The 26,538-nt window shown below is 38.8% G+C and overlaps 1 protein-coding gene across 1 annotated transcript; it reads right to left on the bottom strand.

Annotated features, from left to right (window-relative positions):
- Positions 1-11,817: 11,817 nt before the first annotated feature.
- On the bottom strand, positions 11,818-25,318 carry rnd1b (Rho family GTPase 1b). The gene is made up of 5 exons (XM_023956575.2): positions 25,003-25,318; positions 24,471-24,558; positions 15,824-15,933; positions 14,816-14,950; positions 11,818-14,616 (listed from the first exon to the last, which is right to left on the bottom strand). Exons 1-5 carry the CDS (start codon positions 25,120-25,122, stop codon positions 14,371-14,373), a joined length of 699 nt encoding a protein of 232 aa, XP_023812343.1. The 5' UTR covers positions 25,123-25,318; the 3' UTR covers positions 11,818-14,370.
- Positions 25,319-26,538: the final 1,220 nt, after the last annotated feature.

Genomic DNA, 26,538 nt, shown 5'->3' with positions numbered 1-26,538 from the left:
AAAAATAATGTTTAAACAATGAGCTACGAGGCTTTGTCTGCAGTTTGTTTGTTGCTAGAAAAGCACAGAAAGGATGCTGGAGTGTCTGCATTTGATCTCTTTGTGTGACAGAATGTCATCCTACTCTGCTCACATGCTCATTCTCTGCGCCTGGGGCTGTTTGCCTACGAACAGCAAAGTGAAGGCGGGTGTGTGTGTGGGTGATTGTGCCTCTGCAGCTTTTGCCTGTGTGTCCTTGTCTGCATTCAAGTATATGCAAGGGTGTGCACAACTGAGTAGCGAGTGTGTGGCAGCCAAAACTGGGTCTCAACATGATGTTCTCTGATTTGTTGCCGGGGTTATGTGGCTTTTTTGTGTGTCCGGTTTAGAATAAAAGAGCTTCTACTTTTTCTTGCACCGCTGAGAGATTTTCTTTGTTACTTAGCTGACAGGACACAGCCTCAAAGCTGGCATATCCCCAGGTGTTTGACTGGCTTGTCAGCACTGCAGACTAAAGACTCCGCTCAGGATGATCTTCACAAGAAACAGCCGAGTTTCTTTAGGATGTTAGAGTATGAGCACCAATGATGTGGGAGAAAAATCTCAATTGTGTTTTTAAACCTCAAACCTCAGACAGTTAGCTGTTTTGTTGTGTTTTTGATGGACTTTCAGACCTCATAGTCAAATCAATGGGAAGCTGTATGAACTCAAACGACAACAGGGATAAACAAAAACCTGTCAAAACAAAGAAGACTACCTATGAAGTTATTATGTGTGACTAGTAGTAATTAACTCTGGGCTGTCATGACAACCTGCTTCACCTCTGTCATTTTCAAAGATCTCTACCAAAGGCTCCTTTTTAAGAAAGAAAAGCAGCTGAAAGATAGGCTTTCTGGTAACAAAAATGGGTTTAAGTGGGGCCAAAATGTTTCGTCTTTTGTTTAATGTTCACATATTTATTTATTGTTCAGTGACATAATCAAATATGGTCAGGTCTATATATCCAAAATGTGTTGATAATGAATTCTTTGTTATACAGTTACACCATGTCAAAAATGTGTGGCTCAAATCTGAGATGGTGGGAAAAAGAGGTGGTGTATTACTGAACACTCATGTTAACATTGTTGTGAACTTAAAATGAACAAATCACACAAAGTACCGGTATCATAAATATCTATACCTTATAAAAAATGATATTGAAATATGTTTACAATTTTTGTAGATTACATTACAGGGTTTAAAAAACATCTTAATAATAATCATAAAAAAATAATTTTGTATCAATTGTTTGATGTAGTGGGCTTTACAGGGTTAAAAAAAAATATTGTTTAACTTAAGATTTTAAAGGCCAGGATGGAAATAAACATTTACCAAATCATAAAGAGGGTCATGAAAATCTTATATGAGCAACCTCATTTTGTTATTTTCTTTTTCCACCAAAAAATGTGATTTTTAGGCTGAAAAAAACAAAAATAAACTCCAAGTCTGAATGGGCTTGCTTTAAGAAAGTATTTTGGAAAACGGTGCTGAAGTGTAGGCAGCTGTAGCTCTGTCTTCCTTCAAGCTGGGTACACAAAGATTTATTCCAAAAATAAAACATGCAGCTCTTTCTCTCTCTCTCTCTTTTTTTTTTAGAGTTCGCTGGGTTTGTTGATGTGGAGATGTCACATTTCCATCAGGCACAGCAGAGGTTTCTACAATTATCACATGGAGCATGGAAGCAAACTGCTTACTCAGCAGAGTTGTTACTGAATCACAGAAAATCCAGGCTTAATCATTTCTGTGATTATAGCAAATGCTACACAAGCAGCCTGAAAAAGACACAATCTCAGTAATCTTCAATGAAACGGTTAAAGCTGAATTACTTTAAAAGCAAATTTTGCAAAAAAATGTAACCAATAGAACTGCTGAGTGCAATACATTGGACGGGCACACTATTAGTCTGGGAATACTTAATTCATAGTTCTTTTGAACATTAGAGGGTTAGCAGTGGTGGAGCTACAACATTCAGGGGGGCAGAAGACTTTGGAAAGGAGGCAAATGTGAACAGCAGAGTGAAAGGCTATTACAAATAAATGGATAAAAAATATGAACAAGTAAAAAACATTTAATATACATTTTTTGAGGGGCTCAAGATTTTGATTTGGAAATATTGATTTTGTTATTTTTGCAATGTTTGCAGAAGCTTGTATTTATGATTTCTTAGTCCTAGTCAATAATGATGCTAACATTGACTCAAAAAATGTGGGGGTAAAGTTTTTGTTGGAGGGGCAGCCCCCCAGCCCCCCCCCCCCTGCTCTCCTGTAGATCTGCCCCTTGAAGTTAGTTATTATAAGTGGAAGAAGTCCTAAAGAATTGATGTCAGAAAAAAAAAAAAAAAAACTGGTTTGTGGCATCTTCTTGCCACAGCTAGAGCTGCAATGTTGAGGCAGAAAAGAAAACAACTAAAGAAAAAAAATCATATTTGCTTTCCAAGGAAAACCTCTGAGCAACAGCAGATCAAGAGCTCAGGAATATGTGAATCAAAGAGAGAAAGGAGACTCCAGTTTCAGAGGGAGTCTGTAGACAGATGGCAGAATGCAGGAAGATCTTTTGAGTTGATGTGTTGCTGAGTATAATAGACTGCATCTAGGCCATGCATTGATTAAAAAAAAATCATCCCTTTTATCTTTTTAAAAATTGTTTTTCACATCCAACAGAGAACCTGGTTTATGCCTACTGGTCATTGCCATTGGTATTCTTGCATAACGAGGAGAGAAGGGACAGAAAATGGTGTGTGGATGAACACATCTGGCCTCCTGAGAGGAAGGAACATAAAAAAGCATCGCTGACATCCTTATTCTCTGAAGAATTTAATGAACCTTTCTCTTTTATAACAGTAAGTCTTATGCAGTCCTCGCCTGTTGTCTTTGGCCCCAAACATGTCAGACTGAATCTAATGAGTTCCAGTGCCAAAGAAATGTTTGCCTTCCAGGCTAAGCCCAAGAAATGTTGATGTTTTGGTATTTCTGCAGGGCATCAGGATGTCTGTGCACAGAGAGAGAAATAACAATTCAGCAGATTGATGGTGTATGTGACATGGACTGAAACTTCATAAAAACAATAGATGCTCAATTTGCACAAATTTTGGTTGAAATGTTGATGTGTGGTTTTGGGTAAAACAAGACAGTGAGTTGGTTTCAATGAAAAAGGGAAAAACAAGTGAAGATGTTTCCTCAACAAGTTGCTCAGGTTGACAATAAAAGCAGAAGTCAAGCATCGATGTTGGATGCACATTTTATTTTAAATACTTGTTATCGTCTTGTATTAAAGGGCCTATACCATACAAAATTGATTTTTTGCGCTTTTAAGTGTATTATAATGTTTATTCCCCACGAAAAGAAACCCCAAAGTGATTTTTTTGATCCATTTACGCATTTCTGAGCATTCCTCTAAAAACCTGCGCAGTGAGCACCAGCCCCTCCCAATCCACAAAAACGAACGGGTCCTCAAATTGTGACGTAGACCAGTGAGAACAGTCACATCCAGGAAGAGTCTGCCCTGCCGGCATGCCCCCAGGCTAACACACACACACACACACACCCGCTTTCTCTGCTGAGCTAGCGCTGATCGGCTAAATGCTTTCCTTTTATATTCAGAATATGAACATCCATCTTTGGAAAAGTTTGGATCTTGTTTGTTTCCGTGGGTGGAACACAGACACGCTGCCGAGGCCCACTCTAGATTGATGTCATGAAATGGGCGGCTCCCACAAGGAGCGAAAGCCGGTGCCTCAGAGATCAAGTCTTACTTCTGGTTCAAAAAAGAACTCAGGAAAATCACTGATATTTAATACAAAATCCTTCTTTTGTGTGTCAAAAGTAATATATTATCATAAATATGGATATTGTTTACCATGAAAGGCTTAAGAATAGCATGGTATGGGCCCTTTAAACAAGAGATGTAAATTGTTAATTTACCTAGTAATAGGGTAACATTTTTTGTTCTGATGGATGGGCAAATAGGCCACGATCTCCTCTGCATACATGATGCTATTCCATAATCATGAAATGATAATTAAACAGACTTCAAAAGGGTTGCTATAGATTTGCTCTCTTAAAAAAAAAACTCAGGGACTCCTCTATATTTTTAGGAGCTTTTCTGTTGCACGTATGTACTTGGTTTGAGTTTCTCAATTTCTTATATAATCTACTGTGGCATTCTCCTAATCCCCTAATGAGTTTGTACAGGCAAGTGTCCTTCTAGTGGGTGTACTTTCTGTTATTTTATACCTCTCTTGTCACTAATGGTTTATGTCTTTGCTGTCTATCTCTTAGCTCACCCTTTCCCTCTTTTATCTCAATCTTTCTGATGGAGCTCAAAGTGCACACTGTGTTTCCCTCTTCAAAGCACGAGCTGTCCACCCATCTTTCCATCAGTTTTGCTGTTGGGGTTAAAGGCAATTTTATGGGGATCTTCACTCACATGTGCTCACATTTGCTTCTACAGTCCCTGACAAAAGTTTTGTCGCTTTTCCATTTTGTAGAAACAAAAGCGTATAACCTCACTTTTAATGAATCCATTGGTTTTAGAAATGTCTCATATGAAAGCTAAAACCCTCCCAAATTATATTCAATATACTAAAATAAAATTGTTTCACTGAAGAAAGATTGATCATTTAATGAACACAGAAAGGTCACATTTTGGCAAGACAAAAGTTTTGTCGCCTACAGAGAGTTATGTGAAAATTTAACAAATAATTTACTTCAAAAACAAAAATATGTTGCATAACATCAGTGAATTAAGTAGTGCTACTGTGAGATCCATATTTAATATCTTGTATGACTTCCATGAGCTTGAAAGACAGCATCCATGCGGTTTGACAATGATACAATTTATCGATGAAGTCATCAGGAATAGCAAAGAAAGCAGTCTTACATGCCTGCCAGAGTTCATCAAGATTCTTTGGTTTCGTCTTCCATGCTTCGTCTTTCATTCTACCCCAGACATGCTCAACGATGTTCATGTCTGGTGACTGGGCTGGCCAGTCCTGAAGCACCTTGATCTTCTTCGCCTTGAGGAACTTTGACGTAGAGATGGAAGTATGCGATGGAGCACCATCCTGCTGTAGAATTTGACCCCTTTTATTGTTGGGAATGTAAGAGGTAGCTAATACGTCTTGATATTTTAGGCTATTGATATTGCCTTCCACCTTGCAAATGTTTTGCACACCCCCATACTGGATGTAACCCCAGACCATGATTTTTCCGCCACCAAACTTAACTGTTTTCTGGGTGAATCCTGGGTCCATGCGGGCTCCAGTTGGTCTCCTGCAATATTTGCGGCGGCTGTGATGCAATTTAACAGAAGACTCATCTGAGAAATCGCCCTTCTGCCACTTTTCCAGCGTCCATCCTTTTAGCAGGCTGTGGGCCTTGGCAAATGCCACACGTTTTTTCAATTGCCTTTTGTTTAGTGCTGGTTTCTGGGCACTGATTCGATTTTGAGACAGAATTCTACAAACTGTTCTGGTTGACACAGGGACTTGAGGTGACCAGGCCTGGTGGAGCTCTGCTGCAGTGGAAAAGGGGCTGGCCTTGGATTTTTGAACCAACAAACGGTCCTCCCGAGCAGTTGTCTTGCGGGGTCTGCCGGACCTGGGCTTGTCAAAAACATCTCAAGTCTCTTCAAATCTTTTTCTTATTGTTTGTACTTGACGCTGAGACACATTGAAGGTGTCAGCCACCTCAGCAGTGGATCTGGTCTTCAGCCTCTTGATAATTAACGCTTTGGTCTCAGGGTGACTCTTAGGCATGTTGTCAGAGGTCAAGTTGCAGTTGATGTGAAGGCCTGGTGTGCTGGGGTTCTTTTTATACACACCCACTAATTGATTGATCAGTAATTGATCACAGGTGAGGCTGTGATCTAGGATTGGGTCCATCATATGACAAGGCGACAAAACTTTTGTCTTGCCAAAATGTGACCTTTCTGTGTTCATTAAATGATCAATCTTTCTTCAGTGAAGCAATTTTATTTTAGTATATTGAACATAATTTGGGAGGGTTTTAGCTTTCATATGAGACATTTCTAAAACCAATGGATTCATTAAAAGTGAGGTTATACGCTTTTGTTTCTACAAAATGGATAAGCGACAAGACTTTTCTCAGGGACTATATGTACACTTTTGATCACTAGTAATGCATGTTCGATAATTCTAACAATTCTCTTTATCCCCCTTTTACTTGTGGGAGGATTTAAGTTACAAAGGATGTCTTTTTTCATGTCTTTGCAATTAAATAAAGTACACATTGTTGTTGTGTATTTATAATTTAAAATTATTGTTCTAAAAGACAACAAAGATGTTGGATACATTATAACTCACACCAGTTAGATTAGATCAAGTTGGATCATTGCAGAAGCTAAAGGTTTTACATTGTGCAAAAAAACCACCACCAAAAAACAGTAGGAATTTACCAAAAAAGGTGTGTTACAGTCGTGGTACAGTTGATCTAATCTATTATTTGGATCAGCTTGAAAGGTAAAGTGTTCTCATTTCTTCTCTGGTGCAGCTAGAAGATGGTGCTTCTGGTCACTGCACAGTGTCTCTACATGTTATTTGGCTTGTGCAAACACATGCAGGATGTGGCCCGTAGCCAAGGCCACTGTGTAGTTGTGTGTGCACGTGTGTGTTGGGGGGAAAACCTCAGTGGTCTGAAGCACCACCATGCACAAACACTGTGACATTGTGAGCAGTGGAGCAGGACTTGACTATTGTATGTGGTTGCCTGAGTGATCACAAAGAAGAACTTGAAGCATGTTCCTCTGTGTGTGTCCAAGTGTCTGTCGTTTGTTATTTAGCAACTAATGCATGACACAAAACCAAATAGTTATAGGCTGCATGTTTGTGCTTCGTATTGAATTGTTTAAGTTGAACAAAATTAATAATTGATCTTTTTTAGTGGCTCTTTTATCTGCACTATATTACTGTCTGTCATGTTTTGGTAATAAGAAATGTGGAAAAACAAAACCACATTCTATGGGAAACTGAGGCAGTGTCTAAATACCTTCCCTACTCCATAACAACTAAAAACTATACAGCGTGGGACTATCTCGTGCAATAGCACACAGCAAACATAAAAAAACTGTTCAGTTGCAGAATTACAGCTGCACGTTTGTCATGATTTGTGATTGTTGGAGGACACAAATGCATGGGGTGAAAACACCAGAACACTTTTAATAAATAAACTGAACGTATCCCATATGCCCACCTGTTTTGAGACCCTTTTTTCTCTCCCTGGTTTTAAGGTTTAGCACAACTTATTTGTCATTTTTGGTTGTTCACTGCAAACTCTTTGAAATGATTTAAAACCTTGCTTTTAGACATTCAAGATATCTTACCAGGTTTTAAGTTATTTTAATACAAGTTTTTGTCACTGTAATCAAAATGAACCACAATTAGGTACATCGCTGAATAACATTTAATTTGTACTAATTCAATTTAACTTTTTTTTTTTAAAGATTATTTTTGCTTGTTGAATGCCTATGTGGAAATCCTTGTTTCTGGATTATGATATCTTATTATAAGATTTCTTGTAAAAATAAAATATACTGATTTTACTTCTTTCTAGGATTTTCTAATCTTAGCTTTCTTTTCCCGTTTGTTGGCTATATCTTGTTGCAGTGTTCTAGTTCATGTTACTTAATTATAAGTGTTTGAGTGTTAGCAACCAGTCTGTGTTTCCATTGTTGAGGTCCTCCACCATCCACACGCCATCATCATCATCATCATCATCATCATCATCATCATCATGAATCCAGAGGGAGCCTTTGGTGCCTTTTTTACACTTGACTGAAGCATCAACATTAAGGTCTTTGTTTTGCCCTTATTTGCACGACTTTTAGTTTGAAGCATGCTTTGTCTTTTACTGTGAAAAGCATTTTCATTTTTTTCCAAATCAAAGTTGTCTTTGGGATTGTGACCATGCCTCAGGATCCATGAGCCAATCTTATGTGTGTGGCAGAAATGACCAGAGCAAAAATACCATTGGGATGATTTTATTGACAAATCAAGCAGCAAGTCTTTGACACATTTTACTGCATCCTGTACTGCTAGTGTTTTTTGTTTTTTTTTACAGAAAAGTTTCACATAAAAACATTTTGTGAACTACTTTGTATGTAGTAAGGTTATGTGTTTATATATTTAAGCCTTTCCCTGCAGTGCGGCAGAGGCAGATGTTCTGCTGTCTGTAAGCAAGAGAGAGTGGAAAAGGAAGAGATAGTGAGCGGTGCACAAGGATACACAATACACAACACACTATCAGTAATCAAATATTAGCACAGATCTCCACAGATGTTTGTATAGATGCATGCGGCGTTTGCTGCAGCATTTGTGTTTGCAGCAGCATTTACTTTCAGTGAAAGAGCGGAATCTGAATGCTTATAGGCAGGAGGGGCAAAGTGTCAGTCGACATGTGGAATGTGTTGCTGTGCCCTTCCACAGTGGCCGACAAAGATCCAGAAAACTATGTCCATGTAAGTTTGCATGTCCAGTCAGTGCTGCGTAATCCCTGGAGGTTGTCCCTCACAACTTGATTCAGAACTCCAGCAAAGCTGTCCTGTTCGGCAGAATTGTCATCATAACCTTAATAATTAATTAGTCAAAGTCAAAGTCAACTTTATTGTCAATTCTTCACATGTGCATCACATACAATGAATCGAAAATCCGTTTCTTACTCTCTCGTGTCTGTTCAGGAGAAGAAAAATAAAAACAAAGTATACGTTTAGAATAAAATAAATAAGTAAAAAGAAAGAAAAAGATACAATTTACAATATACAACATAAGCAATTTGCCATAAAAGTGGCAAATTACCTTTACACATAAACAGTTCTTTAAATGCAATAAGTCCAAGTTAATCTTTTTATTGATAATTTAAGATGCTAATAACAGTATTTGTGGGGTGACAAAGTCTCTTTTGTAATGGGAAGTATGGCATTTATTCTTTTTCGGATGCTTGGACTTGGAAAGTGAATCTGTTGCCAATACCCTTGCCAGCCGCTTTGTTAGGCACCTTGCTAGTACTGGGTTGGAGCACCTTTTGCCGTCAGAACTGCCTTAATCGTTGGTTGCATTGATTGGACAAGGTACTGGAAACATTCCTCAGAGAGTTTGGTCCATAATGACAGGATAGCATCAGACAGTAGCTGCAGATTTGTTGGCTGAACATCCATGATGCCAATCTCCTGTTCATCCACATCCCAAAAGTGATGAATTGCGTTGAGATCTGGTGACTGTGGAGGTCATTTGAGTCCAGTGAGTTTATTGTCATGTTCAAGAAACCAGTCTGAGATGATGAGATGTAGTTATAAAAGGATGGCAATGGTTAGCAACAATACTCAGGTAGGCTACGGCATTGTAACAATGCTTAATTGGTACTAAGGGGCCCAAAGTGTGCCAAGAAAACATTCTCCACACCATTACACCACAACCACCCGCCTGAACCGTTGACCATGTCTACATGCCTGAGTGCATCGAGCAGTTGGATGGGTGTGCCAGTGTGTAAATCCTCGCAAAGTAGATTTTTGTTGACAAAATTCCCGTTGTCCTCTGTCATTTTTATTCATGGATCAGCAAACTTTGGTCGGCATGATCAGCTGCTTGTACAGAAATAAAAGAACTATCGTGCATCCAAGGAGTTTGGATTGCCAAGCACCTTTAAAAGGTTATGTGCCGCATCAAAAACACAGTCTGTGTGCCCTCATTGCTTCTTCATGTCAGGTGGCTCTTCTTTTTGTCCTGGGGCACAACATCCAACTGACTGGGCAACCAAATTCTCTCTGGCTCTCCAGATGTTGACCTAATTTACTACGACTCACAGCGTATGTGGCCTATTTAGATGCCATCAGACGTGTGTATTTGAATCAATTCAACGTCAGTCTCTGCCTCAGGTGTCAGTGTTAATCGCACCAAAAACTCCATAATTCCCTAGCTCATTGTTTTATGCAACACAGTATTTTTAGCAATATTCAACATGGGAACTGTTGCCTCAAAATAAACTAATTTCATCCCTCACATTTTTTCACAAGCTTACTGAAATATTCTTATTGGTGTGTCAACATATGTTTTCTTAATTTTTGTTTGCAGACACAGCTCAAAGTCATCTGACTTCACAGGAATTTAAATTCTTGCCCTTTTTACTGATCCAGGACAAATCACCACATCGTGGTGAAGAACACTTTTATTTGAAAACCTCCCAAAACTTCTAGACTTTTCAGGTGAATAGATGTTACTACAGTGCTGTGATGCAAAGTGTACCAGTAGTTCTTCTTAATTTCCCTCCTTTTGTGTTTTTTCCCTGCATGTTTTCCTTGTTTCCTTGTTTTGACAGGCTTGCTTTGTTTCATTAACTTTAATCAAGCCCTACAAGAGCTGATTAAATAACAGTCTTTCAGACCTGGAGTGCAACATTGATAATAGAAACCCTGCTTCAGTTTGTGTTCTAGAGACTTTGATAAAATTGCTTTTGTATTTATTAAATATTATTTCTTTTTAAAACAGGTGGATGTAAAATATTTTGAACCCATTTTTCCATTTCTATTGGTGGTCTTGCTTGCAGGTGTCGCTCCATGGCACGGTTCCATTGGAGCTGATTAGCAAAGGTTGGAGTTTGAGGTGCAGACGACACGGGTGCTTGTTGCCCTGTTGGCACAACATCCCATTCATGTGGCATCAGTGTGAGACACATCTGCACACATCTACATCTGCATCTGCAGTGACCAGATGTGGTGCCTTTGAAGACATGAGAGCGTTGGTCCTTAAGAGTCTGTTCAGGCATATGTGACTATTTTGTGCGTAAGTGAAATTATACTTTTTGTTTTACAATGGATAAAAGAACATGTATTACAGGTATTCCCTAATTCTGCAAGATATCTCACTTAATCCCACTTGTATGATTTTTATTTGATGTATGCAATGCAAATAATTAGAATTGAGCTACTACAAACACACAAGGATCTTGTCCCCTTGTGAGGGGACAAGATGAATAATATGTATTGCGGAAAGCATGAATGGGGCCATATATCATGAGATTTGGGGCAAAATCCTCCTCCTGTCAGTGAGATTACTGAGGATGGCAATGATCCCAATCACATCGCTAGGGCAGCAAATGAGGGGCTATGTAAAAAATATTTAAAGATTATGAGTCCAAAGTCTGTGTTTTGCCATGTGACCAAAACATTCCAGCTCTTGAGAAGATCTGCATGGAAGAAGAGGCCAAAAAAATAAAAAAGCAGCTCTAGTGTTTGCAAACGTGATGAAGACCTAGAGGAAACATTTAGCTCTGGCATTGCCAACCAGGGTTGCATTATAGAGTACTGAGGTGAACCTTTGTCATTGACTAAATACCTTCTCTGCTTCATTAGACAAATAAACAATTAAAAGATCACACAATGTAATTTCCTTGATTCTTATTTTTTACATTCGGTCTCTCACAGGTCAAGTATGATGAAGATTATACATCTCATCTTTTAAATGGAACAAAAACTTCATTAAATTAAGCCATGATATTTTATAACATCATTTTGGTTATGTAGCCAGAAAAAAGGTATCATTCAACATTTTTAATTTTCTGTCTGAAAGGTTTTATGTCCCTAAACTGGAATCTTGGTATATGTTGGTGGAAGAAACCATTAACAACCCCTTTTGTTGTCTAATTTTTTTCAGACGTGTGCAAAATGTTTTATCTATTTTAGATGCTACAAAAATATGTGGCATGAAATAGATTCCAGAGATGACATCCTAAGATGCCAGACTTCTAAAAACTGAATGTCTGCAAACAAACAAACAAAATCCAACATAAAAAATCTTAGAGTGCTGCAGAGGGCAAGCTTTATTTGACACAGGCGGAAGATAAAAGATAACAAAAATTTTTAATTTTTAAAGTAAAGTATAAACAAATTTACATGTGGCCAAAAAAATAAAGCAACAGACAAATTATAACCCACCTGATAAATATTCGCGTCAGCAACAATATTTTTTATGTGAAATCCTTAAGGATCAGGACTTCTTCAAAGATGTTTATCTATAGACGTGAGGCTTACTCATAAAACAAGAGACAGTATCTACGATCATACAATTTTAATAGGACATGCTTAGGAGTTTGCACCATTTTACACTGACTATGACACAAAGGCTGCATAATAACTGACATTTTCACTGAGTCGCCTGAGCAACCCATCCTCTAAAGGCTTGGCATCAGCACTCGAAATTAAAGAGGAACATTAAAAACAAAATAAAAACATGTTTGGCAATAAAAGCATAAATGATGTTGTATTAATGTATGTGGGAAATTCTGCTTGCAAGCTTAAACCTCTCTGTCCACATAGCTAATCGAGTGCGGGAGTTTGTTCTCTGCACGGGATTGTTGCTATGCAATGCTGGGGGAATTCCTATGTTAACATGACCTGGAAGCCTTTGTGCAAATCATCACTTTTAAGTTCCTTAGAGTAGTGGGGGGCAGTCCACAGCTCTGTCACAAAACAACACCTATATCAGTAGGATATTTCCAACATAACATGGGAACAGACATAAATCCTTCTGGCATACAAAAATAATGCACAAAAAAGAGGAATGGAAAAATAGCTTTCTTTAGACAGGGCCAGCCTGTGCAGTTTGATTATGTTTTCTCCTTACGCACAGTTTTTTATTTTATTCCTCACGACAGCCCTTAATTATTCATATTTCGACTTTTAAAGCACATTTTCAATTTGGTACCTAATATTTGTTTTTATATCCTACTGCCTAACTATTGTTTAATACAGAAATAAGTGTAAAATCTTTAGCTGAAAGAGGCAAATTCACATTTATTTCGATATTATGTTTCAGGGCACAGCCTTATCATGGAGTCATTCCGAATACCAGACTACGCAGAAGAAGGTTGACGAAGGGACCAAGAGCCTTTTGTAGAACAGAGGGGATGCCAGTTTATCCATGGAGCACTTGTAGCGGGACATTAATCACAAAGCTGCACCTTTATTGCGACACAAGTCACCTGGCATCACAAGCACTTAAATCCTTATTGCTTTATGGTTAAAAGCGCATACACAAAGACTGCACACAAAAATAACCATGAAGCCAAAGATTTAAGATAAAAACAGCATCTGATCTTTGCTCTGTAGACACTTTAGTAAGAACTACGCATTGGAGGTCGATAGTTTGATACGTTTGTGCAAGATATACAAGTTTTCCTGGAATAATCATATTACTTTGGGATTGCTACATTAGGCAGAAGCAAATGTAAGAAATCCACAGACATGCAGATCTCAAAATCTTCTAACTTTAGGGAAGATTGAAAAAAAGGCATTTTGTTCCTCAGCAAATATATGAGAAATACTGCAATGCTACAAATCTTTATCAAAGAACATTTAAAAGAGCATACTAGATTTTTTCACATTATCAGTCTGTCTCAGGCCAGAGTAACTTTACACTCGTTTATGCCTTTTCATACTAGAACCTTCATAAATAACACTCACCAGTTGTGCAGCTTAAAGAGCTATCTTTTTGTCCCACAAGAAACAACTGTTTCTGTCCATAAAAATATGTGTTTTTATTGGCAGAAACAATTTGAGTCTAGTTCTACCTCCATTTTGTCGCTTCATGATGATTCTTGAGCCTCCTTCCCTTCAAAGCCTGTGGAGCTGCCCTGTCTGCTGCTACATGACCACGCATCAACAACCACTGATGCCGGCTGATGTAGGCTACACTGCTGCCTGTGCAGGAGCCTGTTCCCACTGCCCTTTTTCCTGCTCTCGTCACTGCCAGCGCAGCCAGAGCTAATCTATGTAGAAGCTCTCTCTTGAGGTTTGTCCCTGTATTCCCTGTGCATCTCTCTGTTTTTATCAGAGGGAGAAACCTGTGACGTACCATTTTATACCTCCCATACCATTCTTGAGGGATGTGCAATATTTTGTTAGTTTACTGGTGGTTTCATGCTAAGTTTATTAATGTAGATAGAAAAATAACCATTGAGTCATCTGAGAGGCTTTTACATCACAAGATTAAAACGTCACAGATTGCACATTTTCATATCGAACAAAATCAACACGTGCCAATAGATATTGAAATGAAAGAAATGTAAATACCATTGCATACTGGTTACAGTTGAAAAAAAGCTCAATGGTTAAATTTGGATTGATAAAAAAGCAAGTTGAAAGTGAAGAAAACATGGATGTGCGCTGAAAGGTTCAGGAGAAAGTAGACAGCAGAGTGTCCACCTCTTCTGAGGGGCTTTTGGTTTCTGGGGGGTGAGGGAAGGATTCAGCAGGTAACCCTGATAAAACCATCATGCTCACCCCCCTTCCCCAAAACCAAAGAGGCTGGGGTTGGGAGTCGCATGTGAGGCCTGTCACCCTCTCCACTCACATAACTGAGCAGCTCTTGGTCTTCTCCTTCTTAAAGCTGGAGGAGAGCAAATCTGACTTGCTGGGCAGGTGGAGAAGTCTTTTGGAGAGACGACGAGTGGGGCTTGGCTTTGGGAGAGGCTGCAGCTTGTTCAGGCAGGCCATTGCCGAGGTGCGGAACACACTGTGGATGCTTTTCTCCGAAGTAAACGCTGAGCACTCCAAGTAAGCTTCTGCACCCAGCTGCTTGGCCAAAGCAGAACCCTGTAATGAGAACATTTACAAAAAGTGTTAACAACTAAAAACATACTGTTTAAAACTCTCTTTTACTACATTTTACTCAAAACAGAATACCGGTAGTTATTTATTGGAAGAGAAGATCATGAGTTAACTAGGAATAAAGTACTAAAGAAATTCTCAGAAAGTTTTGATTAATTTTGTTTTTAGCAAACTGTATTCTCACCTGCTCATAAGTGATAGGACTCTGCTTCTGATTGGACAGCTCCATCAGCGTGCAGACATCCGTGCGAAGGTCCGTCTTGCAACCGATGATCAGGATGCGTGTACTCGGACAGAAATCCAGGATTTCCGTTTTCCACTGCAAATACAATCTGACAATCAGCCAAACTAGTTTAAAGTTTAGCATAATTTTAATATGAAAGAGATTTTCTAAGCTATTCTGGCATGTTTTATTAAAAGACATCTAGAAAGAGTTTTCTCGGTTATATTGGCTTCAGTACATTTTTGAAAAAAAAAATACTTTGAGGAGCAGATTTACTAGACTACATTTTACCTGAATCTTCTCAGGTAAGTCTGAGTAGATTCATGTAAAGTAAAACAGTACTCTTAGCCTTAACTGGCTATATTTGTTCACTTGTTTTTACTCGTAACATTTGTATTATTTATATCAGCACATTTTCTATAACTGCATATAATTGCATAAAAATCTCATTATCAGCATAAAGCAGCATAAAGATGCCGATAAGGCTTATGACTATGAAACTACAATGAAGGTATTAATGCATCTGCAACAATGAATGCAAAGGCTTTTGGAATTTCAGAGAGATTGATAATAACATTAAAATGTGGTTTTGCCCCTTCAATGTGGCAAAACGAAGGTTTGAATTCATACATTTTAAAAATATCAGAAATCCCTATTCCCTAATTTCATCTAAGCATTAGTAAAGGCATTTTAGTAACCAAAAACAGTGTGAATGAGGATGTTTTGTTTTTTAATAATCAAAGCTTTATTTGATTGTCTGGAGAGTTTAAAATATATGCAACAATTGGTCATTTTGTATGCCATAATTCACAAGTTTAAAACGCTTCCTCAGTACTTCAGCGTTTTTTTGGATATTTTTCTTTATGATTTTTTTTTAAGTAATGCTTCTTTTACTTGAGCACAGTTTTGTAGAGCTCTACCCACCTCTCACCATAGGAAAGAAATATAAATGTAAAGCAAATCCCTTACCTTTTTGAGACTGCTGTCCACTGTGTCCGGGCGACTGATGTCAAAACACAACAAGACTGCATCAGAGTCGCTGTAGCAGAGGGGCCTCACATTATCGTAGTATGGAGAACCTTTAAGAACAGAAAAATAGCTATGTAATTATAGTTAAAAAACAAAAATGTTAAAATGTAAGTAATTTTTATGCTTTTTATGACTGTTCCCCAGTCTTTAGATGCAGATAATTTACCAGTCCTGCTGCTAAGTGTCTAATGTGCATCATTTTTAATGAGAAACTGCAACAAAATACTTTTCTCCATTAGGAGTTTGCATTGAGTGTTAAAGCCAAATCTGTGTCTATTAAAAACATAATATTATTATTTTATTTTAAAATTAAAAGTTTAAAGGCTAAACATGCACTTGATTTTTTGAGCAGAATCAGTAATTGATTTATTCAAAATTGTAGGTAGGTGGCCATAGCTTAATTGAAAAATATATAAAAATACACACAGTAAAAGACAGCAGACACACAGAGGGAGGATGCAGCTGCAGGGGGAGATTTGTGCAGCCGGCATGACTTCCTCCTCTCCAGTGTCATTTCATTGCCCCTGAAGCTGCTCTCTTCCATGCTCCCATCTTTTTCTAGCATTTCAGAAGGAAGGAAGATGACAATCGAGTACTAAATCCTCATTGATCTTTTCTTGCAGTAGATTACACAAATGGAACGGTAGGGCTCGGCAGATGCTCCCACTCATGCTCAGAATCCTTAAGTAAGCCACCCACCCCCCAAAAATCCTATGCTCGCCGAGCAATACCTCCGGTCCCTCTGTTACCACAGCAACAGTCTTGGAATCCACCATCTACATCAGGCATTCCTCCCACCTCTCTATGAAGGCTTGCCTTAACTGCCAGTCAATCATTTCTAACTACAAGAAGCCCACCCACCTCCTGATGGGGGACATTCCTTCTCTGCAAAGTGGGGAAAATTTAAAGCCCACATTTAGCACATAAAAAAAACGCTTATCCAAGTACCACACCTAATGATACAGAGACTCCCTATCAAGATTTGGATATGGCCAAATCTCTTATCAGATGAAACAGAAGAGGAGCCCGCTCAGTGGGATTAAAGTGTTTACTTCAGACTCTGCATGAATCCTTGAGGGGAATCCATGTTCCTCTTATAGCTACACAAAACAAAAGCAGTCTTTGTACAAACTCATTAGGTATTACACAAGCACACAAATTGATTTGGATTGTGGAAGACAATGCGTGTTGTCAGGAATTAACAGAATACTTTTGCAGAGGCAGGTGGAGTTTGCAGGTGATGTGGGTTAGGGTCATTACGGATTACATTTTCAGGGGTTGGTGATGGCATCAGTGGAAATGGAGGTGACAGTAGCAAAGCTGGTGTTCGTTAAAGACCCACTCCAGTGAAAATTGTGTTTTTGGTGTTTTTACCACGTTCTTGCATTTTTCTCATGAAGGAGAGCATATTTTGAGAAAATTAAGAGGAAAACTGCATTACTGTGTACTTCTTTAATCAATTTGTGGTGAATCAGGAGCTGATGAAAAAAAATGCAGTTTGAAAAAACCTATAGCTATGGGTCAGCTGTTACAAGCTGCCTGCTCCTCTCTATTCTGATGCATCCAACAGTTTTCCTCGTCCAACCTGGCATCTGGTTCAAAACTGTACGGCTGGATGGCTCCATTATTGCTCGCTATTTTTGGTGCACCTGGGGCTGTAAGCTGGCGGGACAGTTAGTAAACGGTTGGATGATGGGAAATTGGGGGTGGGCTTACTCTGCGCCAATAGTCCCGCCCATAACTCGGAGGAGAATTTTCAATGAACTACTGCTGCTTTGCAGAAACCATTTCCTAGAAAACAACATAGGTTGTTTGATTTTGTCTAAAAAGCAGCATAATCAAAATTAAAAGACCACTGGGAATGCTTTTACAATAGATCAAAAGTTGATTGGAGTTGGACTTTAAGCATCCTGAGAGTTTAGAATTAGGAGAACTTTGAGGTATAAATACTTTGATCTTGACTTTGGGAAGTATGACTTGTCATTGATTTTTTAAAACTGAACACAGCACATAGAAATCCTGAGAGGGCTGCCAACAGGGTAAAAGAGGGGCTTTCTGGTCCAAAGGAGCCGGTCACAGGTGACCAAGGAAAGCCTGAGGTGAGTCATCCACCCACCTTTCTCAAACAGGGAAGACACACAAAGCTGTCCTAAGCTGCGTAGCTGCCTAAACAATTGTTAAGCTCCATAACAATGGCAAGAAAACATATCAAAAACCACACACAACATGGATGTGCACATGTAAAGGACCCTCATGAATTCTTAATGATCTTCCACATTATCAAAGGGTAAAGCTGAGTTTGCCAGCTGCTGGATGCTGTGAGGGGAATAATGACAAGCTGCAATGAAATTCCTCAGAACCCAATGTATTGAATCCTGTGAACGAAGAAACGCCGGCATGTGTTATCAAGCTTTTCTATGCACTTCTGACTCAGGATTAAATTAGTGAGATGTTTCTGTTTAAAGACCCAAAAGTGTTTGCTCTTTTTGACAAAGACAACAGATGCCAGTAAGAATGTGAATTGCTATAGATAACACCATTTACCAAATAACTGAGCCAAGAGGCGGTGTGTTTGCTGACTGTGAAAACTGACACAAGAGAGAGTCAGAAACGCCGGCACCACCGGGACCAGCAGGCTGCACGTCTGTTTTGTGCTCTCCGAGGAGAATCTGCAGGGTGATGTTACAATCTTCTCCCGCAAGCGGTTATCACACAGTCAGAAAACGGGATGTGATCCTGCATTAAATGGGCCCTGATCTGCAGCGATTAATAGACAGCTGGGGGGGGGGGGGGGGGGGGGGGGGGGGTTAAAGCTGACAACACAGTCAGGTTTTTTAGCTGTATTTTTTTGATATGCCCTTCCACAGAAATAAATGAAGATTTCTTTTATTATACATTAGAAAGCATCTTTATTTGCACAGCAGAATTTGAAATCCCTCACAATCTCCTCTATACACAGCAGCTCAGTCACCAGCGCGCTGCTGATATTCAAGGATCTAGTTAAAATTTCAGGAGAGCCAGCTATTTCTATCTTTGCAACAAAAATAGTAGAGAAAGCAGGAGTGCACCATACTGACACTCATAACAAAGAATCCCTCTGCACCATTAATCCCTCACTCCCTGCAGTTTGATATTGGGGAGGGGGCAGACTTGCTCACTCTGGTCCCCTCTTCTATGCGTGGCAATAAACCACAGAATGGTAAGGGCAGACAGATCAATGCTGTGCAATAATAAACACAACGACAGATGGAGAGGTTCTAAGCAATGAAACATGGAAAAGAAAGGGACATTGCCCAACTGGAGAGCGCCAGCAGAAGAACAGAGAGAAACTGAATTTCCCCGGCTGAGATGTGTTTATTCTGTGTAGATGCTGCAGAGAAGTGAGAAAGAATAGGAGCCAGTGTGGAAGTACTTCAGGCTTCACAGCTGCTGTTCTTTCATCCCATTAATGATGAAAAGCGTCTGACAATCTTTGCTGAAATTGGATAAGCTTATCAACTACATTTAAATTTAAGAGGTGCAACTCCATCAAAGCGCAAGAGGATTAAATTGATACACCTAGTGCTGACCAAATGTAGAGACAGTACTGCGGTTGCTATTGGACCAATTCTGACAAATATAATGACTGAGTAATAGCTGTTTATTTCTCAATAGAAGTCTATGGGATTTTGGCTTCTTGCAACTAGCGGGTCCTTCCTGTTTGGAAAGCGAGAGGGGAGGAGTCACTCAGTCAAGTTCTCTTGTACAGTAAATGATTTAAACAGAAAAGCCAAAGTTTTTTTTTTTTTTTAATTGACCTTTTTTAAGTCTTTTATGCCAAGTTACAAGGCTTTTTGCAGCCACAAAAATAGATACATTTAATATTTAAATTTAAAGTCTTTAGACCCTGTTTCATTTCTAAAGCATGTGGGAAATGATGTCAGGAGTCATTTGAAAATTGACCCTGCGTGGGAAAGTGTGGCCAGGCTACATATAATCAAAATTTGATGGATTCCCCAGAATCTCCGATTGGAAACCTGCTATTAAAAAAGTGGGAAACCATGAAAACAATCGAAAATTGCTTAAGAGGTAGTATTGTGCTCATATTCATGCAGTCTAAAATGTTGGTGGTGTGTAATTCATTCTTTTTTAGTTTAAAACTTTATGGCTTCATGGTTTTCATAAAGTACCATCCCTAAAGTCACAGGTGTTATGAGTAAAATATAGAGCATCAGATACTTTTTGTAACAGGTGAACTTTTTTTTTACAAAAGAGTCAATGTAAATAGCTTTTTTTCTGAAAGCTGTCCCTAGTGGTCATTTGAGGAAGTTACTAGTAAATAAGACGACTGAGTGCCAGATAATTAAATTATTAAAATTAGTAGTTGGAGAAAAAAAAGGATTAATAGCAAAAAATGTATTCCTAAAATATAATCCAGAAATGGAAAGGGGTAGGATTAGCTACATGGCAAAAAAAAGTTTTTAAACTTTTATAAACCAGAATAACTATAATCTAGATAAAATTTAAACGTTTTGGTATAAAGCTGATCTGTTTTGAACACATAATAATCTACTATTGTGTAAGCCTCCGTTATTTGAATCTGTGTTTGGATGAGTCTAAGTGAAAGGAGAGTCCCTTAATGTGAACACAGATCTTTTTAAAAAAAAAAAAAAAAGAAGTGTAAATAAAAAGATATGTAGACTTAGGTAGATTAATTTCCAACCACTGGTAAAGCTGACCCATCTATTGTTCAAAGACAACAGTGTTGTGTAAGTTATATTAGAAGTTGAATAATTGGAGAAGGATACTGCAATTTTTTCTGCAACATTTTTTACGATTTTGTCTTTTTTTTAGGCAGGTCTAAGCCTTAACAGTCAAGTCATAAAAAGCAACATTAATGTATTAACATTTTAATGCAATATTTAGCATTTTCAAACCAGTCTGTATTTAAAATGCTTAATAAACAGGATTTTGATGCCAAGGCATAAAACACAGCAAAACAGGTTAACCCAGGATACAGCTTTACTGCGCTTGCCTGCTAAGCCAAGTGAGCAACGAGCTGCGCTTTCATCATTAGCAGTCCTCTCACAATGAGAAACCAGGGGTCAGACGGACTAATGATCCAGTGATGGCATGACTCACAGATTTGAGGATAAGAGCGGCTCTGCTCCTCCACCCACATTAAGCTGACTGGAAGCTGTGGGGTTGTTGCAGCAGATAACCACAGACTTCCCAGCTCAACCAAAAGACACGCTACATTGAGTCCGACAGTTGTTGCACATTTTCACATCAGCCAGTCAGAACCACATCTGAATGGCCCCTGCAGGCAGAGAGGGGATGGTCTGATGTTTCTGAGCAACACATCTGAACTGTTAGCAAGCTTAACTTTGACACGGTTAAGGCTGATGACACGTTGGATATTTCATTTGAGTAAAAAAAACGTAAGAAACCCAAGACAGCTTTTTTATCAGTCCATTTAACTTTACCATTACACGTTTTCTGTTTTTCTAAAACAGTTATATCTGCATAATAGATACATGTTATATTTATTAAGCATTAAATCAAGAATTTAAATGTTCAGTTCATTTTAGTGTTAGGTTTATATTATTTTAGCTGGGTTCAGAAAACATTATTTTAACACTTTCAGTCTTTTAATTTGAAAGTCAATACGTTTTCTTTTGTCTTTAAGTTTGAAATAGTTTCTCTGCAATTTGAGTTAAAAGTATTACAAAGTTTACACAAGGAGGAATGATGATTATTTTATTTCTGTTTGCTTTCTTTAAGTATTTTTTGGTCACAGCCATAATTCAGTGCCTTTCACCTGTTTCTAATTCTTCACAACTGTTTTCTTATTTTTATGTTTAGTAGCTTTTGTCCTGTTTTAAGCACGTTATTTTTTAAAAAGTTATAGATTTTACCTCCAAATTTGATTTTTGATGTTTGGGTTCCCCAATAAACCACCAATTCATAACATACAGGAAAGAGTCTATCTCTTTCATCGGAAAAACAAACAAACTGTTTCTAGAGACAAACCCCTTAAAATAATCTTGCAATTATTGGTCAACATTAGTGTAAAATTTCATGGTACATCAAATGCTCTGAACACCAGATAAGCCAAATCTCCCCAGATGTGGTTCCAGCAACTTTTCTACATCTTTACAGTTTAGGATAAAGCCTGCAGACAGAGCAGCATGTGCTAGAAACATTCCTGTGAAAAAAAATCCCAATCTGAGCATCAGCTGTAAACAAGGTAAAACCTGCATTCCCCATCCTCCAAATGAAACCTTTGGCACAATTCTAACTATGAGCAAACAGATGCGTCACTGTTCACTACTTTGACTCCCCAGTCAGAGCCGTGTGAAGCTTACAGGAATTAAAATAAATGAAATCCCTCAAAAGCTGCAGTGGCAAATTAAAATTCAAGATCAACAACATTAAAAGAAAGTAAATCTGCTCTTGATGCTACCAAATCAAACACTGATCTCACACATGTGGATGCTGGGGGCTCTTTGAACAAAAATTATTCCACTTTTACTGCAAGCTAATTAGCCTTTTAAAGTCTCACTTCGATCATATTTTGATCTCTTGTAAAAGCGTTCACTATGTTTTTTAAATCTATGATTGTGATTTTTTTGTCAAAATCATAAGACCTGTTTCATGTTCTAGGACATAGCATTATTTGAACTATCCAGCTATGCAGTTTTGAGGAAAACAAAGACGTACTTGGATCTATCTGTCTGCAAGTGGATGCATTGGAATGGAGTAGAGCAGGGAGCTTGTGGCCCGCCAATTGTAGTGCTCAGTGCTATGAACTTTTTTGAACTCCATCGTTTTGTCTGCTCCTAACGATTTAAATAAAGAAAAACTCAGAAGTGCAATTTTAAGCGGAATTTTTTTGAAATATGTCCTCCATCCTTTTAATTGTCAGAAGAACATGTTAAAAACACCACAAGCTCAATTTTCATTGGAGTGGGTCTTTAACATGATTGTAACAATGACATCCACATCATCAGTATCTATATCAATTCCACCTTTTTGCATTGAAGCTGATATTGAATCTTGATCTAATTTATTCATCCCTCGACACATGAATGCTGAAGTTCTGAAATGTGAAGCTTAATTAATAAATGGAGTGAAACTAAAACTAATTACAAACTAACACCATCATAACATCCTATATCAACTATTTATGAGGTTTAGACAATGGATTGTGTTTGCTTTTTGCTTTTTTTTCTGTCTCCTTCCTGCACAGCAGATCAGATCAGGCTGATTGAAACCGGAGGATTGATTTTAGCCCGTAAATCCATGGTGGAGTTGGAAGACGTAGCATACTGCTATGTGGAGCCCCTGATGAGGTTGGTTCAATCAATGAAGGGGAACTGGAATAATGAGAAGATGCTCAGCGTGGTGGGGCCACAGCGGCACAAGTCCACACAATTAGAACAAATTACAGAGAGGAGGAAGCTGCATGGTGGAACCAACTGATAGGTTTGGTGCTCGTTATCCATTATCAAAAGCCTGACTGGAAAGAAATGAATAGAAATGTGTGTTTGTTAAGAGGGTGCAAAAAGGGCAGGGAAGTGTTAAGAATGTGGACAAAGAAAAAGAGGGAGTTAGATCACTGGCCGAGTCAGAATGGGTGGCCCAGAAGTCCTATTCACGGACTTAATCCCTGGGATCACGCTCTCTGAGTGGGAGACTTCAGGCAGCATATGGAGGAGAATGCAGGTCACTACAGTTTCTTTGCTCCATCCTTTCTGTCTGCTCCAAAACCCTCCCTGCTCAACAGGATGTCTCTGTGTGTGCCCATCATCCCCGGGCAGCAGGCCCATTCCTGCTGGCCAGACCAAAGGTCCACAGTCTGGGATTAAGACAGGATTTGGTCTGGGGAAGGATTTAAATTCACTTTTTTTCACCAGTCTTTGCCACAACGGATGACGAATCCATGAAAATGGATTTAAAAAAAACATTAAAAAAGTACGTATTGCATTTACTTATTTGGATCTATTATGTAAAGAGTGAATTGCATATGGGAAATACAAAAATGCTTTTTTGAACCAATGAGGTTGCAGAGGTCAGACTGGAAGCAGGGAAATGTGCTGGAGAGGAAAACTGCACATGAGAGGGGCTAACAGGTGCTGCAAACGCATGTCTGTACAATTCAGGTCAACACGTTAAACAGCATGTATCCCCGGAGATCTACAATGACACATTGACCCTCTTTTTCAAGCTTAGATTTAAATTAACATATGATGCACAAAATCACCATTAATTGCGAGTGAACCGGAATAATCGCTGCTTCTTTGCCAAGTCTCCAGTGAAGCATTTGCCAAATAAAGAACTTCCAATCCAGAAACATAAAAAAACAGATAAAGGATGATTTGACAAACGTACATTTAAATGTGTCCATATTCAGTGTAAATCAAGACCCTGCCTTTATATCATACAAGCCTAATGTCTGTCATCCTGGGAAAGTCATGACGATCTCAATGTGTGATAGCAAAGAGGAAGACACTCAAAACAGACAAAAGCTCATTAAATTGACAGGTCATTGTGGTTTTTGGCATCTTGCTGTGCTGCAGGCAGATGAAAGGTGGCGGCGGGTTACCTGAGGTGTCCCACAGGCTGAGCTCCACTCGCTGATCTTCCAGCTCCAGGCAGGCTGTGTAGTTTTCAAACACGGTGGGCACATAGGTCTGGGGAGCAATTAGCAACATGCTGCCATTAGAGGGGAGGTGTTATTCACAAGCACCTGATGTGATCCTGTGATTCACTGCTAAACTCACTGGGGCAAAAAAATGCAAATAATGCATAACAGTTGTGAGAAATGTTGAATTTTTAGGTTCTGTGCAGAGGCTCAAATATGGAGAAAATAGTCTATAAGCAGAGATAAATACGTAAAGACAACTTTGTTGGAGAAAATTGTTATGCAACCACATTTAAACGGGATACTCCTTAAAAACATATATATTTTTATTTTTTTTGTCTTTTAGCAAATTGCGTACACAAGCTGCCGGCATCCGCAGCAGACGCACGCTTTTCTCCTGCCGTTTGTTTCCACAGCAGCTCGGACGCAGCGCACGCATCAATGTGCGTGGATTCCCGCAGACATGAGTCGCGTGGGAGCACAGGCAGCCTACCTCTGGGTAACAATCCTTGGCCAAGACTTGCAGCATTGCCGTTTTTCCGCATTGAACGTCTCCAACAAGAACCAGTTTACACCTCACCACCAGCGGCTGTGTGTTCCTCCTTTCCTTCATAGTGCAGAGTGCAGAAGCCTTTGTTTTTTAATCTTCTTCTGGAAATCAAGCAGCCCTTAAACAGTCCCGATAAAAAGCGTCCCTACTTCTGTCTGTCGGAGGATGCCCGCAGTTGATCTGATTGAATTTGCCACTGCGGCTCTTTATACGGGTGAGCCGCAGCCAATCAGAGCTCATTATGCAGCATCACCTCCCCATCCCCTCCCGGAGAGCATCAAGCACTTCTATAACCAACACGATGAGGCACTGACGATGCTAAGGCTTGGTATTGTTTGCAAAATATTTACATTTCTGCACATCAATTTGCGTTAGCAGAAACATTTGTCAGTTGTGTCACTTAAGCAGCCGAAAGCGATTGATTTAATTTTCCTGGCTGGCTGGATCAATTTTAGATCTCTGTAGGGACAGTGTGGCAGACAACTAATCTAAGCTGGAGTAATTAGTTTATTTACTTCCCATGCATCTCAGTTGATTTGTTTAATGTTTTCCTCTCACTAAACAGTTATAGTATTTCGACCAAAACTGTATGTTAACAATTATTTTACATTTTATTCTGAAAGTAATTTCATTATTTTAAGGTAATTAAGTTTGAATTTTATGTCTTCCTTGGATTTATGAGGTATGAGTTATGTTTTCATTTATAGTGTCAACATTTGGACCTTGAGTGAAAACTATTCTATTCTATTCTATTCTATTCCATTCTATTCTATTCTATTCTATTCTATTCTATTCTATTCTATTCTATTCTATTGACACTAAAACACTCTGTGTACCCTTTGTAAAGACCCACCCCGATCATCTTGTGATCTATTGTAAAAGCATTCCAAGCAATCTATTAATTATAATAATGCCATTTTTAGCCTAAATAAAATAAAATAGTCATGTTTTCTAGGACATAGTTTCAGCAGAGCAGCCAGAGTTTATTAAAAATCTGCCTCTGAGTTTTTGTTTGGGACTGTTGGCATGTAGTGAGGCCGCCAACACTTTCCATTATGTTTACATTCTCACTAGCTAGCTTCCATCCCCTCAGAAACCCAACCTAACATTACCTGTGCAACAAAAATGATGATCAACATTGGGGCTTTCCATCCGTAGAATTTTGAGCCAGATGCCAAGACAGATGAGGAAAATAAAGACGAACATGGATCTATTGGTCTGCTAGTGGATGCATCAAAATGGTGCAGAGCAGGGAGCTTGTGGCTTGCTGTTGTAGCTTCTACGTCACACCTACAAGCTTTTTCCTACCCCATTTTTTTGACTGCTCCGGATTTTACAACAATTTAAATAAACTCGGAAATGCAATTTTAGGATTAATTGTCTTAACATGCATCCTCCATCATCAGAAAATTCCCCAAGAACAATGGCGTGGGTCTTAAAATCCCCAGAATTTGCATTGATGGTCCTACAAGTGGCACA

Source organism: Oryzias latipes, chromosome 7 (genome assembly GCF_053564925.1).
Source record: "Oryzias latipes strain Hd-rR chromosome 7, Olatipes_Hd-rR_3.1".
NCBI classification, from domain to species: domain Eukaryota; kingdom Metazoa; phylum Chordata; class Actinopteri; order Beloniformes; family Adrianichthyidae; genus Oryzias; species Oryzias latipes.
Note: the sequence above shows the minus strand (reverse complement) of the source record. Positions and strands in the feature narration are given on the sequence as shown.